Consider the following 14,633-nt stretch of genomic DNA (forward strand, 5'->3'; position numbering starts at 1 on the left):
ATGATTTATAAAGAAAATGAAATTTATTGCTTAGTTTTGGAGGCTGGAAAGTCCAAAGTCCAGGCAACACATTTGGTGAAGGCCTTGGTGGTGGCAACAGAGATGGCAGGGTGTCACATTGCCAAATGGCAGAGCAGAGAGATACTAACCTCTCGTGTACTCTTCCTTTAAAGCCCCCAGAACCACCACGCCCTTTACCACCATTTTTAATCCACTCACTTTGGCATGGTCCCACAATCCAATCACCTCTTCAAGGCCCCACCTTTCAGTTACCATAATAGGATTTCCCACCCTCAGAAGTTACTGTGGGGATTTAAGCTCCAATGAGGTTGGGAGGGCATCCATTCTACAGCAGTCAGCATTTCTTTCCTTTGAACTTTCCATAAGTATGCCAAAGACACTGGGTATTTAGTCATATATACTCTTCATGCAAAGCACTTGTATGGAAAACAGTATTTTCTCTATAACTGGATCTCAATCAACTAATTGAAGGCTGTATTCTTAAAAGTGGGCAGACTTTTGGCTTTTGATTAAACCTCTATATCCACTTAAAAAGGAATTTTAATACATATTTTCAGGAAAAAGTATTTATTTGATAACATTACAAAAATATTTAGGCACATAATTTTTATGCTTATGTCACCTGATTTACATACCTCAATCCTCAGTACGTACCTTTTTAAAACACTAAGATGGTCATTTGGTAAATAGAATCTATATTGGAAAAATACTGTGAAAGACTAACATTTGTAGACAAAAATCAGTTGATCATCAGCATGAGAAAGAAAACATTTGTGAACAAAATAATCTCTAAAAACATTTCTGTGAGACAATAAATCTAACCAGTAGATTTCTTTTTAAAAAGTATTTTCAAAAAACAAAGCTTAAAAAAAAAGAAAAAACATTGTATAATATCTGCTCATACCATCAAGTGGCATCCTAATGGTAAGAACTAGAAGACAGGTTTAAAAAACAGTGAGGGCACCAAAGACTCACATATATTGACAACTGAGATAAGCCTGGAAGCATGTGGTCAAGTACATTATCTTCAGAGACGGGAAGAAGGAGCGTCCCATCTGTACAGGAGCTACCTTAAAGGTGATAAACTGGCGAAGTTTTAACTGAATTACCATTCTGAAATGTAATTATCTTCCCCCAAGATAGCAAACGATTTTCCTGTTTTGAAATTTACCATCACAATGTGAAAGTAATTCCATTCTTTTTAAAAAACAATCACCTGCACCCCCAGTGACCACAGTTATATCCCATAGGTATTTTTAAAAAAGAACAGACAGTGAACAGAAACTGTTATCTAAGCATTCTAGAAGCAATGAGGTACAGGATCATGTTTTTCAGGAAATACACACACTGCCCAGGCCTCTAGCACTTAAGGAGCACAAATTAAGAATCTTGTTTTGCCTACAGTCTCACTATGAAATAGTGACAGCAGCTACACTTGCTGAGTGCATAATACGTACTAGGCATTGTGCTAAGTAGTTTTACATCTAGTATTTCATATATCCTGAATATTTTTTCCTCAGAGAGGGAAAAATTCATTACAGCCTAGTTCGTGGGAAGAACCAGTATTACATAGTCATGGGGAATTAAGAATGTGTGCAGTAGAGGAACTCAGGCTATTCAAAGCATTCTAAGAGCTGTGTTGCTATCTCAGAGCTAGAAGACTTACAAAAGGCCTCTCAGATTAAAAAAAATAGTTTAGCTCTACGGGTGGGGCACCCCTAGAATCAGTGATACTGATAACTGCAGGCAGTTCTTGTTCACAAATCACTGACTCTAATCCATTTCCTTTCTCTCAATAAGGGTCCAGGCCACCACCTCTGGCTAAAGAATTATACACTTCTTGAGAGCAAGAGCTATGTCCTCCTAATCATCTGTTTCCCCAGAGTTTAGCAAATGCCTGGCATACAACAGATGCTCATTAAATCGTTGCTCACTGAATTGAGGCCATAATGAAAGCAAAGGCCGGCCCAAAATCGTAGGTACTATTCTAAACCAATCATATGCGAAACTCTACTATTCTTGCCAGAAAGATTCTGCATCAGCTTTACTGACCAAAACCTTCCACGGATTCCTGATATAAGAGGATTACAGAAAACTTGCACTTTTTTTTTAAACCTACATGCAAGTTGGACTCTACAAATGACTGATTCATAAAGTCAACAGCCACATGAGGCAATTAAAAGTCATGTGACATGTTGGCAATGTGTAATCTGGTCAAACAGGATTATTCTAATCCACCTGGCATTGATTAAAAGCAGACTGGCAAAAGAAGACTTCACTTTGACTCAAAGAAGAGGGGCCACTAGTCATAGATTTGGCTTTCAGAATTCTCACCACTGCTGATTTGACTTAGAGGGCAAATTAAGGATTTAACTCTATACTGCCTCTTTTTCTCCCAGGAGGTAGATAATAGGTCAAAGAATTTTCTGCCTAGTAAGATATCAACCTGAGGGCGAAAATCCAGACATTCTGGGAGGTGCCAGAGTACCAGGTAAATCTCTAGTATATTACACCAGGCCTGCAAAAATTGAAAACACTAACTCCAAAAATGGTTGGCCAGTCTATTCAATCTCCAACTTACCCAGGCTGTTCTCTCTTATCTTGAAATGCTGGTGGCAGCTGAAGGAGGCATCCAGGAATCAGAACACAGAAAGGGCAGAAACTGTAAATTGCTGTACTGCTCTGGTCAGCCAAAAGGTTCAGCACAGGCCAGGGGCCCTGAGGTATAAAAGCCTGTCATATGCATTTAGCAAAGCTATAATTATACACGATTTGACAATACAAAAATGTCTAACCAGACTTTCTCCTCAAGCCAGTAAATTCAGAAATATGGGACCTCATCATACTGATCCAAAGAGGAGTAAAAAGAGTAGCAACCAAACCTAGAGAAGGAAAAGTCATGGGGAATAGATGGTGGTCACCTTGCCTGTCTGCCATTCTCCCTCAAAGAAGAAGGGGTCAATGCTGAGCTGCATTGGTTTACAAAATGCAGCTTTTCACATACACTTATCTCACACTGCGGCATTTAGAATCACAGTTGTGGGGTAGGTAGGGCAGGTGCTGCTTCTCCCATTGACAATTTCTGAGAGAGCTGAAACCACTTGCTCAGTCACATCTTCTGAATGGATTAATAGAGCTAAGTAAGTTTTGCATCTTACCTTCAGTCACTATGGCATGAGATCTTTCACTACCTCCCAGGTATCTCTGTATCCTCTGCACTTAGCACAATACCTAGCATATATATACAATACATTTTTGTGGAATGAATTACTCAGATGAATAAATGAGTAAAAGGCCTACTTCCTCCAACCCCTCATTATCCCCATCTTACACAACAAAGAAGGAACAGCATATTTCCAAGAAATGCACTCTGCTCATCCCATGAGTTCTCAGGGAAGCCAACATGGAAAGCAATACACTTCAAAGCCCACATATTTTTTTAGTGCCAAAGTTGTTGCCTTTTGCAGATGTAGTGATATTATGAAGACAATGCAATCATCAGAAAATTTAAAGAGACATTTCAGATACTAGGCTGCATTTCCAGCAGAAGAAAGGCTAAAGTGCCTTCAGATGCAGCCACAATTTGAACGATGAGGCTCCAGTTGGAGCACATTATCAATGCAGCTCTCAGGGACACCTGGATATCAAACAATGGAATAAAATATTTTCAAAACACTGATGTTTCACTGTCAGCACAGAAGAAAAATAAATTAAACAGCCCAGTACATTTTCCAGTCTGGTATAAATTAATTCTAACACATTTAAAATAGAGTCAATAAGTTTCTCTCATCATAAAATTTTAAAAGGCAGCAATCAATCCTTGATTGTACAAGTGCAAAGGAATAGCATTTTCTCCATAATCAAGACACCTCAGTATCTGTAGGAATTGCCAGCGTTCCCAGTTGATTAAAAACTTGGGCCTACGTAGTTGTAGCAATCCTCCGGTCACACTGCTCCTTTCCCCTTAACGTCCAGCTTGTTACTGGCCTCTGACTGTTTGTTCAGCTGCTCTTCAGTGAAAGTGATGTAGGAATACACCAGGCTCCCAGCAATGCTGCAAAACAGCAAACCACCGTCAGAGAGGAAAGAAGGAGGGAAGAGAAGGAGGGAGAAAAGAGGAAGGGAGTGTTTAGGGGAAAACTCTCTACAAAGTATTTATCCCAAAATATACAATAGCAAAAAAAATAAAAAATTTAAAAAAAAATCATATAAAGGCTAAATGTTCCACAGTGGGGAATTATATAAATTCATATAATGGAATACTATGCATCCATTAAAATGACATATAATAAAAATAGGCAATGACATCTTAAATGAGAAAAAAATCTCACAAAACATTAAGCAGTGTCTAATCCCATTGTATTTACAAACATGCATCAGAATAGACAAAAGTCTGGAAGGAACACCAAGAATATTAATAGTGGTTACAACTGGATGGTGAGAGTACAGGTGATTTATTTGTAATTTTTCCATTTTCCAAAATGAACTCCAGACAACAGTTATTTTTAATAAGAATGGTAAACATGCAGATCCTGGGAGATTCACAGAGCTAGTTTCTCTCTGGCTAGAAGCAAGTTCACAGTGGGGAACTTATTATCGGAGCCCTCAGTCTGCGGCAGTTGGTTGCTGGTAACCCACACTTATCCTCACACCTACCACCAGGAGGGTTCACTCTTTGGGGGTAGTGATTACTCCATCTATTCTCTGTGGGGACCTCAAGCCCACGTGGGATACACAGGCTCCTGCCCCAATCGCTAAGATGAAAATAAGCTGGAGGAGCTCAGAGATCTGAAACTCCCGGCCTGCCCTTTCTTGCCCTGTTCTTCCACTGGAACTGCCACCCAGGACTCCCTTGGATCTCCAGCCAGCTGGGTGTCTGGCCTGGGCTCAAGTTTTCCTATCCTGGGTTTGGCTCTCATCTTCCTGACCACTCGAGTCATAAACTTGCTGTTTACGTGAAATTTGTTGTTTTTCTCTGGGCTTTGGCATCCCAGCCCCAGACCAGTTGTGGCAGGGTGAGAGATGCCTAGTTCTCGCTCCCACGCACACTAGGAAGGCAGCAAGATAAGGCACTGGCACTGACTCTTTACTACAGGTGCTTACAAAATTATCCATTCTCTGACACCCCAATCAACCTTACAGAAAGCCTTCTCCGATCTAACCTTCCCAACCAGATGCTTCCTTTTCCTCATCTGAACCTCACAGCACTTAATAATAATCAAATTGTGATCATTTACTAAAGTCTACTGTGTGTTGAGCATTTTACATACATTTCCTTCCATTGCACATTCCTGCAACGCACAATGTTCTTGCAAGGTGCCTATTTTATAGATGAGAAAATTAACTCGCAGGCACAAGACAACTTGCTGAGAGTCACAAAGCATCCTAATGATAGACCAGAATAAAACCCAGGTCAGTCTTTCTCTACTTCAACAGCTCTCTCCCATATGGCCCCTGCTCTACTTGATAGTGCAGTTACCTGCCCTTGTTGTCCCCATCAGTCTGTAACTTTCTGAAGTCCCTATTCTTTTAGCTCTACAGAGTCTCTTGCATGAGGCTTGGCACTTAGTAGCAACATAATAAATAATTGCTGAACTGAATATCCCTTTATCACCTCATTCAATGAAAGGGATCTCATGAACCCAATCCCTGTGCCAGTGTTCAAAGAGCTTCAGCTTTTCCTTCATCTGGTAGCTTTTTTCAAGTTAGTTGTTTTTTAGTTCTTTTTTTTAAATTTGTTATCAGACTTTTCTGGAAAATTTTTGTTTTTAATGCCTCTTGTTTCTAGTGCATCAAGTAGAGGACTACCCTGGTAGCTTGGCTGGGACCCAAGGAGATGGCTTATTGAAGCCTTCCTGACTGAATCTAAAAATTCTTTGAAGTTAACATGTACATCCACATGAAGTCAATTGCCCTTTGTCTCAGAACCAACCCACTCCACCCAAAAACAAAGTAGAGGGGCTGCCCCTCCTTTTTTTCATCCTATCTTATTTTAGTTTCCCCTTCCCACACAACCTAAAAAATAACAATGATCTCTTTTAATTTTCCTGTCAAGACGAACTTTGATGTTCATATTAAGCCTATTTCAGCTGGAGAGAAATATCGGCAAAGGGTAAGATAGAAAAAAGACAAAGAATTCCCTGAAATTTAGCCCAGGCTTAGTCCTTAGATGATCTTGGCCCCTAGGATCCTGGATCATACAATCCTAGGGCAGTCAGTGAATTAATAAACATAGACTGTAGAGGTAGGTCTTGGTTCAAATCCTGAATATACCATCACCTCTATCACCCTGGGCAAATTAATTAATCTCTCTGAGATTCCATTTCTGTATTAATCAAATAAGAATAATATTATCTACATAGGTTTGTCTGAGGATTAAATGAGATTACATGCATAAAGAATCTAGCCCTACACCTGGCACATAGTAAGTGCCTTGGGTTGAATGTCCTCCCAAAACTTAGTCACCACTGTGACAGTGTAAAGAGGGGGGGAAATCCTATTATGGTAATTGAAAGGTGGGGGCTTGAAGAGGTGATTAGATTGCAGGACCATGCCATAGTGAATGGACTTAAAATGGTGGTCATGGGCATGGTTTGGAGGGCTTTAAAAAGACTGAATGAGAAAGTTAAGTCTCTTGTTCTCTCTGCTCCACCATTTCACAATGTGATACTCTGCCATCACTGAAGTCACTACCAAAGAAAGCCTTCACCAAATGTGTTCCCTGAACTTTGGACTTCCAGCATCTGAAACTGTAAGCAATAAATTTTGTTTTCTTATAAATTACCAAGTTCCCTGTATTTTGTTACAAGCAACAGAAATGGACTAATATAATAAGCAGTCAGGAAATATTCATTCCTTTCTCCCCACTCCTTCCCTGTCAGCCATGATACTCACAGGGAGATGTACTGTTAATAAAAAGTAGGATGCCATAACATTGAGTGTCTTAGTCTGTGTGGGCTGCTATAACAAAATACCATAAACTAGGTGGTTTATAAAAAACAGTAATTTACTTCTGACAGTTCTAGAAGCTGGGAAGTGCAAGATCAAGGCAGATTCAGTGTCTGGTGAGGGCCTTCTTCCTGGTTCATAGACAGCACCTTCTCACCATGCCCTTAGACGGAAGAACGGGTGAGAGGTCTCTCTGGGATCTCTTAAGGACATTAATCCCACTCATGAGAGATCCACTCCCATCACCTAATCAGCTCGCAAAGCCTTACCTCCTTATACCATCACCTTGAGAATGAGGATTTCAACATATAAATTTGAAGGGAACACAAACATTCAGACCACAGTAAGGAGACTTAACAGGATGCAAGAGGAGGGCACACTGTTGCCACATAGTTGCTCAAATAACCAGAGCAAAACCAAAGCACAGAGACTACTGGCCTGAACTCTGGAGATTAAAGAGCATTCTGTTCAATTTTCACAAATTCCAACTTGAGGCAACAATAAAAGATTTTTCATATCATCTTTATTCCTGACTTGACCATTAATAAATATTTAAGTTTTCAGGAATGGCAATTCATGAATCACCTGAAAAGAACTGAATATTCATCAACAAGCTGTGCGTTCAGCAGTGATAAGTTACTGCTTTGGAAAGGAATTATAAATTGTTCTCTGGCAGCTTTAGGGAGGGAGGGGGGTAAAGTAAGACGGGGAAAAGAAAGGGAAAAGTCCAGATATTAGGGGATGATGGGGTAGGGCTGAATTTTTATAGATCACTAACAAACAACTCTAAATCAGGATCTTCTACTTTAAACAACCTTTCATTAATCTATTGGCTCCATAAATATTCACATTAAAGTTGATAACTTCTGGTACTCTGGAATTGATGTTTATACATTAGACCACCCTAAATACTCATTTTCCAAAAAAAGAACCTTATATTAAACCTGGTTGACAAGATATTTCTTTTAAATAGCTAAACATACATATTGAAAATAAGATACAATCATTACGCAAGCTTAAGATTTATGCCTTTTTAAAAATTCCAAGCAAGCCAATTTCCACCTGGCTAATATTTAGACCATAGCACTACCAACTATTAATTCACAGAGACCTACTGTGGTAGACACAGCTGAGAGATAATCAGAAAAAAGTCAAAGCTACAGTTCCCTGCAGACAGAGGTCTAGTTGGAATACTACTGCAAGTCTGACTGGAAATTGCTAAATCTGCTTTATCTGCTCTGATCCACTTCTGATCTTTGAAAGCCTCTCTCTTAGACCTACAGTCATGGACATATTCACTGGCCTCCGATAATTAGATATCCTTTCTACAAATACAGACTAAAAATGTCTTCAATATAGTAACCCCATGGCCAGGAAATAAGAGTCTTAAAGTCCAGATTGTCTCCATCTCACCTTATTTTGAATATGTTTGTTCATGTGTCTAGGTAGGTAGCTCTGCCACCTAGATTAGGTCCTGCCTTGTACAGGTAAAATATGCCAATCCACATCAAAAACCTATGAACCAAGAGTATGACTTCTACTGCTATTTCCTAACAAACACAATTCCTGCCAAATAAATGAAACCGAGTTTCTGGGTGCATTCTTCCTAGTGTGATCAGGGACATCCCACCTTAACCCCTCTACATACCTCCCCAGCTACTGGGAAGCTTTCTGCCATCTTCTTTCTTATCAGCCAAATAAAGTAGAGCTGTATTGCCTCTGTGTCTATCACCTTTCAGAGCTTTCCAATCTGAGCAGAGAATCGCAGAGGTGACACAGGGTTGAGTAAAGAGCAACTGTGGACTCTGCCACTTATTAAAGCTCTGTGATGTGGAGCTAGGTACATAATCACTCAGAGCATTAGTTCCCTCATCTGTGAAACAGAGATTATGATACTACCCTTATCAAATTGAAGTGAGAATTAAATTATGCAACAATTTAAGTTATATATCATTATATATTAAATTATATACTTAAATTATATAATAGGACAATAGATCATTTCAAAAGGTTAATTAGCATACAGTAGCCAACAAATAAGGGCAAAAGTCAAAATGCTAAGGCCACACCAGGGGCTAATACTACCAAAAAGCAAAAAGAAGAAAGGATTTTGGGCAGCTGCTGCTTCGCCTCTTGTTGTGTACCCCATTCACCCAAAAAATCAAGGAAGAGTCCAAAGTATAATAAGACCTTCCTGTTTTGCGTCATCCCAACCAGGCCTTAATTATATTGCAAATAAACAAGACTTGACCTAACTTTTGCTACCTATAGTTTATTAATAAGTCTCAGAATGTCTTCCTAGATGGGTACTTATTCTTTACCATGAGACACTTGAGGCACTTCACACTCAGGCGCCAGCCTGGCTTTTCCAACACCTGCATTTCCAGCTCCATGCCTTTGTTCATGCAGTACTTAAAAGCGCCCTTCTTTTTCCCACTGCTCCAAATCCTACTTAGTCATCAAATATCCTTTCCTCTATGAAGCCTCCCAAGCAACTCTGTGTGATTTTAATTCCTGAGACTACCACAACCTTTATTAATGGTACCAGTCTGGATAAGCTACTCTGTGACATTTATGTGATCATAATTCTGAAAGCTCTTTTGAGAGAATGTATAAAGAGTGTGCCTAGTCATTGCTGTTGGTGCTATACAAATGCTTAATGTTATCATAAATGCTATATGATCCCTATACAAATGAAAGCCATTGCTCTTAACATAATCATTCCACACCTTTTCTCCTCCTTCAATCTAATGTTAACACAGTGGCTAAAGTGATCCTGTTAAAGCTAAGTCAAATTATGTCACTGCTCTGTTCAAAATCCTTCACCATCTTCCTGTCTCTCGAAAATAATTTTGTAATGAACAAAAGGTTCTCCCTAATCTGCTCCTCTACCCCATTACCTTTATGGTCCCATCTCCTTTCACTCACTCCACCCCAGCCATATTGGCCTCCTTGTCGTTCCCTGAACATTCCAGGCACTCTCCCACTTCAGTGCCTTTTCACTTGCTCTTCCTTCCAGAAATCAGTGTGGCTTATTCCCTCAATTCCTTTAGTTCTTTACACAAAATGTAACCTTCTCAGTAAGCATTCCCACCCCCACAATATTTCCTATCCTGCTTCCTTGCTTTTTCTCCATTTCTATTTATAACTCACACAGCAAATACGTCACTCATAGCAGCTAACACAGCAAATATTTCACTCATTTATCTTCATTCATTTTCTGTCTCCCCTAATAGAAGGAAAACTTCATGAGGGGAAGAATTTTGTTCAGCTTTACTAGCAGTTCTATCCCCATTGCCTAAAACAATGTCTAGCAAATGTTTGTTTATGAATAAACATTTGTTTATGAATAAAGGAATCTTCCAAGCTAGATTACAAATTCCTTGAAGACAGAAATCAGTCTGCATGGTTTTGCCATGGACTAAGCAGTCAGTTCCTTTATTATATGTACAGAATGGGTTTACCAGTTGATTCTCATCCTGCCTGCCTAGGGAAAGAAATAGGAGAATAAAGGTAAATCAGCAGTAAGACAGGAGGTAAGCAAGGAGACTTTAGAAACGTTCAAAAGAAGGAGGAGCCATTTTAATCTCTTATCTCATGTGCCCTCACATGGCTAAAAAATATCTAGAAAAAAATCTTTGTGACTCTGGGTTACATAAAGATTTCTCAGATACAACACCAAAAGCACAGCCCATAAAAGAAAAAATTGATAAATTTGACTTCATCAAAATTAAAAATCTTTCAAAAAAGTGTTAAGAGGATGGGAAAACAAGCCACAATCTGGGAAACAATATTTGCAAATCACATATCTGATAAAGGACTTGTATCTGCAATATACAAAGCACTAAGAGGCTGGCCAGTTAGCTCAGCTGGTTAAAGCATGGTGCTGATAACCCAAGGTCCAGGTTCAATCCCTGTACTGGCCAGCTACCAAAAATAAAGAAAGAAAGAACTCTAATAACTTAATAAGAAAAAAATAACCCAATTTTTAAAAATGGGCAAAATATTTGAACAGCCATTTATAGATGGCAAGTAAGCATATGAAAAAATGCTCAACATCAATCATTAGAGAAATAATTAAAACCACAATGAGATACTACTAGAGATCTATTAGAAGGGTTAAAATAGAATTTAAAAAAACTGACAATACCAAGGGTCAGGATGTGAAGTAATTGGAACTCATACATTGCTGGTGGTTATAAGAAATCATCTTCCCACTTTGGAGAACAGTTTGGCAATGTCTTACAAAATTAAACATACACTTAACCGTACAACCCAGGAATTGAACTCCTAGGCACTTACCCACATGAAATAAAAACTTATGTTCACGCATAAACTTCTAAGCAAATGTTTAGAGCAGCTAATACATAATATCTAAAAACTGAAAACGATCCAAATGTCTTTCAAATGGTGAATGGATAAACTGTGATATAGCCATACAATAGAATACTATTCAGCAATAAAAATTTACAAACTATTGATGCATGCAACAACATAGATGGAATTTCATGTATAATACGCTAAGAGAAAGAGCCAGACTGAAAAGCTACATACATTACATATCCTTTATATGACATTCTGGAAACTATATAGACAGAAAACAAATCTTCGTCAGGGTCTGAGGAGAGTTGGAGGGGTTGAATGTAAAGGGACATAGACTTTTTTGGGGGTAATAGAATTATTTTGCGGTGTGGCTACATGATGGTATATATTTATCAAAACTCATAGAAATGTACACTAAAAAGTGAGTTTTACTGTGTTTAATAATATATTCTTTTTTTTTTTTAATGAAAGAAAAAGAGAAGAATCACAGATAAAGATGAGTTCCAGAGACTGTAAGAATTCTAGACTAGGCAGTTGTGAGAATGATGATGTCATTATCTGGAAAAGCAACACTACTCAGTCCTAAGGCACAGGCCAGAGCCCAGACTTTGAAGCAAGTACAGGAGCATGCTCTGTCTTCACTCTTTGTGCCCCACCCTCTCTGTTGCTTCTTTTGGCTTGGGTGAGCACTCAGGAATTGGCCACTGGAAAAAGGCATTTAGGGGAGTTGGGGAGAAGCAAGCTTTCAATAGGTCCCTAATGAAAAAAAAAACCTCCTTATACCACAGAATCAAAGTTGTACGGAACCCAAGAAGATACCATGCAAATCTGTTTCCTTCACTTGAATCATACCAGAGAGAGAGCTATTTAAACTTGTCTTAAAACAGTAAAGAAAGCAGGGTGGAGGGGAGCTAGATATGTCTAGGTTTAACCATATATCTTTTAAGAATACAGTTCAATCAGTGATTTCCTTCAAAGTGAGTCTGCCAAGGATAGAATGACACCATTTCCAAGCAAAGTGAAACCTAATAAGTAGCTCTCAGTTCTTATACTAAACAAACAAAGGAATGTCCATGACCTCTTATCCTATTTAGTGACTAGTGGAAGAAACTAAAAAGAAATGTAAACAAGAAAATCATAATTTTCATTTTAAAGAAAAAAAATAGAAAAATATTAGGCAATATACCTTCCTTGTCAAAGCTATAAAGTACACTGTAATGGAAATTATATTTGAACAGCAGTCAGGATACCTGGATTCTAATCCCAGCTCTGCAAATAATCTGAACGCTAACTAGCTGACTAATGCACGTCACTTATTTTATAGCCTTGCAATAAAATAGATACTAAAAAGAAATGGCATGTAAAAGTTAGTACAATAAAATTTGAAAGCAATCAGAAATTAATAAAAATATTACAAAAGTAAAGAATACCATTAACATCATTATCAACTAGCCTGGCTTGCAAAATGGTACTGTTTAAAGTACATTAATCAGAACTATGTAATTAACCGAAACTATGTAATTAACCAGAACTACCCGTGACAAAAAGAAATTCCACTGGAAGAATTTTCAAGACACAGGTTTTGATGCATGTTAGGCTGACATGTGTTGTATCATTCCAACACATTCAGGCACCTAGAAAGTTTTCTTTAAGTAGCCTGCAATGTGAAAAAGATATCTAACCTTTCTTTTTAAATTTTATTCACCTATTTATTTTACAGTTTTATTGAGGTATGACTGATATACAAAAACCTACAGATATTTATGGTGTACAATCTGATGAGTTTGGACATATGCATACACCTGTGAGACCATCATAACAACCTAGTTTCCTGTGTTCCTTTACCTTTGTGTGTCTGTGTGTGTGTGTGTCTGTTAAGAACATTTCACATGAGATCTTCCCTCTCAACAAATTTTTAAGTGCACAACACTGTATTGTTAACTATAGGTATTACGTTGTACAGCAGATATCTAGAACTCATTTATCTAGTATAACTATAACTTCACGTCCATTAAACAACTCATTTCCCCCTCCTCCGATTCTCTGGCAACCACTATTGTATTTTCAGCTTCTATAAGTGTGACTATTTTAGATACCACATGTAAGTGAAGTCATGCATTATTTGTCCTTCTGGGACTGACTTATATCACTTAACATAATGTCTTCCAGGTCCATCCATGTTGTTGCAAATGGTGGAACCTTCTTGTTTTTTAAGGCTGAATAACATTCCATTATATGTATATATCACATTTTCTTCATCCATTCATTGATGAAAATTTGGGTTGTTTCCATACCTTGGCTATTTTGAATAATGCTGCAATGAACATGGGAGTGCACATTTCTCTTTGAGATCCTGATTTCAATTCTTCTGGATATATATCCAAGAATGGGATTGATGAGACATATGGTAGTTCTATTTCTAATTTTTTAAGGAACCCATATACTGTTTTCCATAGTAGCTACACCATTTCTCATTCCCACCCGTAGTGTACAAGGGTCCCAATTTCTCCACATCATCACCAACATTTATCTTTTTTTTTTTATAGTAGCCATCCTAATAGGTATAAAATGATATTTCACTGTAGTTTTAATTTGCATTTCCTTGATAATTAGTGACACTGAGCATCTTTTCATACACCTGTTCACTGTTTGTATGTCATCTTTGGAGAACTGTCTACTTAGGTCCTTTGCCCATTTTTTAATCAGGTGATTTGTTTTTTTGCAATTGAGTTCCTTTTCTCCCATTCTGTGGGTTGCCTTTTCCCTCTGTTGGATTGTTTCCTGTGCAGAAGCTTTTTGTTTGATGTAGTCCTACTTGTCTGTTTTTGCATTTGTTGCCTGTGCTTTTGGTGTCAGATCCAGAAAATCATGTCATGAGGCTTTTCCCGTTTTCTTTCAGGCATTTTAAATTTTGGGGTCTTATGCATAAGTGTTTAATCCATTTTGAGTTGATTTTTGTGTGTGGTATCAGAGTCCAATTTCATTCTTTTGCATGTGGATATCCAGTTTTTCCAGAACCATTTGTTGAAGAAACTATCCTTTCCCCATTGTGCGTTCTTGACACCTTTGTCTAAAACCAATTGACCATAAACACGTGGGTATTTCTGGGCTTTCTATTTTGTTCCCTTGGTCTATATGTCTTTATGCCAGTGCTATATTGTTTTAGTTACTGTATCATTGTAACATTTTGAAATCAGGAATTGATGCCTCCACCTTTTTTCTTCTTTCTCAATATTGCTTTGGCAATGCTGGGTCTTTTGTTGTTCCACATGAATTTTAGGATTGTTTTTCTATTTCTGTAAGGAATACCACTAGAATTTTGATGGGAAAAGCACTGAATC

The 14,633-nt window shown here is 38.2% G+C and overlaps 1 protein-coding gene across 1 annotated transcript in view; it reads right to left on the reverse strand.

The window, feature by feature from the left end:
- Positions 1-4: 4 nt before the first annotated feature.
- Positions 5-14,633, reverse strand: part of SLC35D1 (solute carrier family 35 member D1) — a 45,694-nt gene continuing 31,065 nt past the window's right edge. The window contains exon 12 of the mRNA XM_063104552.1: positions 5-4,075. Coding sequence (XP_062960622.1) covers positions 3,967-4,075 — 109 coding nt within the window. The 3' untranslated portion in view covers positions 5-3,966. The remainder of the gene's footprint in view (positions 4,076-14,633) is intronic.

Source organism: Cynocephalus volans, chromosome 8, assembly GCF_027409185.1.
Source record: "Cynocephalus volans isolate mCynVol1 chromosome 8, mCynVol1.pri, whole genome shotgun sequence".
NCBI lineage: Eukaryota > Metazoa > Chordata > Mammalia > Dermoptera > Cynocephalidae > Cynocephalus > Cynocephalus volans.